Source organism: Drosophila miranda (genome assembly GCF_003369915.1).
Source record: "Drosophila miranda strain MSH22 chromosome Y unlocalized genomic scaffold, D.miranda_PacBio2.1 Contig_Y2_pilon, whole genome shotgun sequence".
NCBI classification, from domain to species: domain Eukaryota; kingdom Metazoa; phylum Arthropoda; class Insecta; order Diptera; family Drosophilidae; genus Drosophila; species Drosophila miranda.
In genome coordinates, this window is record NW_022881614.1 from 2,490,520 (window position 1) to 2,495,209 (window position 4,690).

Here is a 4,690-nt window from a genome sequence, read left to right on the forward strand (position 1 = left end):
GGGCCTGTAATGGATGCAATCTGGTTACCCCTGGGAGACTTGACAATTGTGGGCCATAAAAGTGCTAAGTAGTTGGCCATTTGTGTGCCCAACATTAGAGCAACGCACAGGCCAAAGGCACAGCCACGGCCACAACGAAAGTATTAACAAAAGACTTAGGCGGCATACGCCAATCGCCAACCCCACCAAAACCCAAAAGAGTATCCCAAGTGCAGGTCTTCTGGTGGTTCTTGGGGCTGCTGTTGCTGTTGTCTCTGAGATCTAATAAAGTCAAGTCAAGTCAAACAATCTGAACAACTACGAGACAAGAACGAACAGCAGCAGCAGCAGCAATACAACAGAGTACGTGGACGTGTACGTGTACTGCCACAACAGACCGGAGCTCAGAGACAACAACACTAAAGGGTCGATGACACCAAAAGCGCCCGCATCGGAGGAAGGAAGCCTGCCACAGCAACAGAGGCAACTGCAACAGAGGCAACAGTGGTAATGGTAATGGTAGTGGTAGTGGCAGTGGCAGCTGGCAATGGCCGTCGTTTCGGAGTGGCATAAAGCAAAAAAATGGAAATTGTTTAAAGTTAGCTTTGGTTTATGGCCTTTTGCTGGGGATTGGTGGCCCAGAGAGACACTTGGTCCTAGGTCCTTTGGCTGGAGGCCGCAAACTTGAAGGGGCGAAAGGGTTCGCCGGAGCCGCTGTAGAACTTCGACTGGAACTCCACCCAGTGGAGGCGGAGCGTGTGCAGGAAGGCGGACAGCCCCTCCATGCCCACCAGAATGGCCACGGTGAGCACGGCCCAGGCCAGGAAGGAGCAGGCCAGCACCGGCACGGACACGTAGAGGGGGGAGTTGCTCTTCAGACCCTTGCTTAGGACCATGTGCCACAGCACGTGCGACAGCTGATCGTGGGCCAGGGAGAGGGCCCACAGGCGCAGATAGGAGGCCGTGTGCGAAACTGAACCCAGGACCGTCTCGATGGTGTGTATGCCCGAGTGGATCCAGATCTCGGACAGATCAAACTCCTCGGCATGGTCGGCCCTGGGCGGGTCCGTCTTGGAGGCGCGCCTTTCGTTGACGACGTCCTCCTGGGAGTCGAAGGAGTAGTGCCGCGAGGAGCGCATCTCTTTGAGGGTGTCGCGGCCATCCTGCTTCAGATCGCTGATGTCGCGCCCCTGGCGCTCCTTCTTGAGCTTCTTCTGGCGCTGCTGCAAATATATGGGCTTGCCGGCCAGCAGAACGGGCACCGCCAGGAAGGCCACAAACACGAGAACATACTCGAGCAAACGTTCCCCCTTGAACATCTCGTTTTTGCACTGCGGATCGTCCAGCTGGGTGTTCTTCATCAGCATCATGTCGATGAAGGTGATCAGCACGGACGGGGCACAGGCCGTGTTGTAGGGGGCACTCTTCAGGCCCCCATACAGCAGCCACTTGAGGAAGATGAGAAAGACCAGGTAGCAAAAGAGGCAGATCATGAAGATGAACTGCGGCACAACGACCAGGAAGAGATCTGCCCTCCGGTCGAGGATAAGACAGTTGACGGCCGACAGCGAGAGGCCGAACATCATCTGGGCAATGCCCAAGATGATGGCCAGCTTCATTTTCAGCGAGTTGAAGGTGGTGATCGAGTCCTCGCCGCACACCTTCCATACCGGATCGACGCCAAAGGGATACGGATCGCCCGAGAAGAAGTTGCCATCCGATGGATCCAGATTGAGCTGCCCGCCCATGTGGTCCAGCGTCGAGGAATTGTAGCGGCAGCTCCAGCTGGAGCCGAACAAGTTAAGGGACTTGGACAGCGCGTCGTTGTAGATCAGGCCCATGTAGATGGAGAACAGGCCCATCAGCAGGACTATGTAGCGTCCGGCGAAGAGGATGTTGAGTATCTCGTTCTCCTCCTTGGCGGCCTGCTGGCTCTCCGCGATGTTCTTCTCCTTCCAGATCAGCAGGAGGGCGAACAGGGTCACCAGGATGCCGTGGCCAAAGTCGCCGAACATCACGGCGAACAGAAACGGAAACGTGATGATCGTGTACGGCGCCGGATTGATCTCCCTGTAGTCCGAGATGCCGTACGAGTCGATCAGGTTCTGGAATCCCTGCGTGAACTTGTTCAGCCGAAAGTAGGTGGGCGGAATGTGGCTGGATTGGCGGTTCTTCTTGAGCAGCACGGGGGCATGCGACTCCTCCTCGGTGGCCTGTTTGGGGGGACTCAGTTTCGGCTCATCATCTGGATCCAGCTCCTGCTCTAGCTGCTCCTCCTCCTGCCTATCCACTCCGCCCTTCATCCGCGTTCCCTTCCTCAGGGCCTCGCGCACATCCTCGAGCTCCGAGACGGGCACAAAGCACTCGGCCTGCAGATACTTCTGATGCTGCAGGCCACCCACCGGCCGCAGGCGATTCAGCAGATCGTACACCATCACGGCCTTGCTTAGATTCACGCGCAACAGATACAGATCCCGGGCGGTCACCTCCAGGATCTGTATGCGTATGCGCTGCGACTCCTCGAGGATCCGCTCCAGGCTGTTGATCTCCGAGCTCAACTCGTCGACCTTCGCCATGCGCAGCGTGCTCGTCTCGGGGCACTCGTAGATGGTCACGTGGTAGGCGTGACAGAGCCTGGTGACCTTTGGCCAGATCACGGTCGAGTTGGTGAGCAGCAGCAGCGAGAACTTGCGCACCTTCTCCATCCGGTGGCCATAGTAGTCCACCACCAGCGTGGGGATCTCCGCGAAGCGCACCACCAGATTGAACCCGAACAGGCGGTAGCACAGCAGCTCGAAGCTCTCGAACTTGTCCGCCCGTATGCTGCCGATCATGTAGTTGAGCTGCCGGTGGGCAGGACCCTCGTCGGTGGCGTCCTTGATCAGGGACATCAGCGTGCTCTCCGTGTAGAGCAGCTCGCTGCCCTGATCGGAGGCGAAGTACTTGTCGGCCTTGTTGATCGCGTATCGGTGCTCAATCATCCGGTAGCGGCGACGATCCAGGGCCTGGTAGTGCTCCATGACGGCACTGGTCTCCACGTGCAGCCGCCGCAGCCGCTCGCCGTACTCCTTGAGGTCCCGCTCGCGCAGCCGGTGCTCCAGGTCCACGTCCGGATAAAAGTACACTCTGATCTGCAGCTCCACCATCTGCTGCTGCAGACTGGTCGTGATGCGGATCAGCTCGTTGCACAGCGACACCTTCTTGGTGTACAGCCCGTTCAGCTGGCGATCCTCGTCGTACACGTTGTTGAACTGCAGGCCCCCGTGGTGGCCCAGCTCCATGAGGCAGTCGAAGGCGTTCTCCGTGTGCAGCAGCAGCTGGCACAGCTCCATTTCCTCGCTGCGGAAAAACGCTTTGGCCATGATCGAAAACTGACTAAGAAAATAACAAACAAAAAATCGATCTATCCAAATATATAAATGTTTCGGGGCCTGCTCTGTTTGATTTTCGTTTTCTGGCTCGAGCTCGAGCTCGGGCTTTTTTCTCCTGCTAATTGATACGTTTGTTTTTCTCTCCCATTGTGGCCCATTCAATTCGAGTAGCAAACATGGCCAAGAGCGGCCTGGGCCTGAGATCTCCGACAGAAGATAATGCCAGGCTTTGCATGCAAGCTCTTTGCAGTTGCAGCCCAGGCCACGCCCACACCGAAGGCCTCCGCCACGCTACAGTGAACAAAGACACATGGGGAACGGTGGGAAACAACATCGGACTTGCACTGAAATTGTGGGAAGTACATATCTCTCTCTCTTACAGATTCTCCGCCACAAACTAGAAAATATTCCCCCCAAGATATTGAACTCCAACGATTTGTTGAACGCTGAACAAATCGAGAGCGGGGCAGCGGGCAAGCTCCCGGTACCCAGCAGCGTTAACAGGCTGTTAGAATGGGCTGCTAACAGTGCCGTTGCCCTGCTACAGCTGTTAACACCTTTTGGAATGTTTTCTTGGCGGGTATTCCTTTGGGAATATTGCAAAATCCACAAAATTAAAAACCAATTCGTTTTGTTTCTGCTTTGCTTTGCATTGATTTAAGTTTCAATAAAGACCAACACCATTTGATTTTGTTGGCCATTGCTTTTGTTGCGGGTGGAATCTCTTTATATAAGCAAAAGATGAACCCAGAGTCATTTCGTTTCATTTCAAGCGAAAAAGAAAACATTTTCCCATACAAATCGAAGCGGGGCACAAATTGTTTGGTAATTTCCAACGAAACGGCTCAGAGACTGACTGAAACTCTTTGTAAACGGAATGTTCGGCTCATTAGCCCATGCTAAAACTCGAGGGAAAATTGTGTTCGAAGGCGGCCATAAAATGTTCGTTAGCACTTCTCCACCTCCTGCTCCACCGCCAACAATGAAAGTAAAAGTGCACTTGATAATTTCTTTGGCAAACCGAAACCGTCTGACAATGGGCGTTTTGGCCCGGCCAATTGGCCATTAGCAGCTCGATTTCATTAGAACCCCGAAGAAATTAAGTCACCAAATTGAAAGTTTCGAAGGCAAAAGTGTACAAAAATAAAGCCCCCCGGGAGGAAAGTTTTGACTTTTACGAGTGGCAGTGCGACAATTGCAGGCAATAAATCAAAAGAAATATCAAAGCCAGTTAAAGAACTGCAAAATGGTTGGACAAATGTCGGACACGTGTTCCAGTCCATAAATAAAATACGTTTACTCCTCCAAACAATGTAAATTTGTAGCTGAAGGCAAAGGCG

At 54.0% G+C, this 4,690-nt stretch overlaps 1 protein-coding gene across 1 annotated transcript; it reads right to left on the bottom strand.

The window, feature by feature from the left end:
* Positions 1-570: 570 nt before the first annotated feature.
* LOC108160105 (V-type proton ATPase 116 kDa subunit a) lies at positions 571-3,403 on the bottom strand. The gene has a single exon (XM_017293895.2). It carries the CDS (start codon positions 3,339-3,341, stop codon positions 636-638), a length of 2,706 nt encoding a protein of 901 aa, XP_017149384.2. The 5' UTR covers positions 3,342-3,403; the 3' UTR covers positions 571-635.
* Positions 3,404-4,690: the final 1,287 nt, after the last annotated feature.

Excerpts from the sequence above, each read along its gene's own strand:
- LOC108160105 (XM_017293895.2), bottom strand. The coding sequence starts at position 3,341 with ATGGCCAAAGCGTTTTTCCGCAGCGAGGAAATGGAGCTGTGCCAGCTG.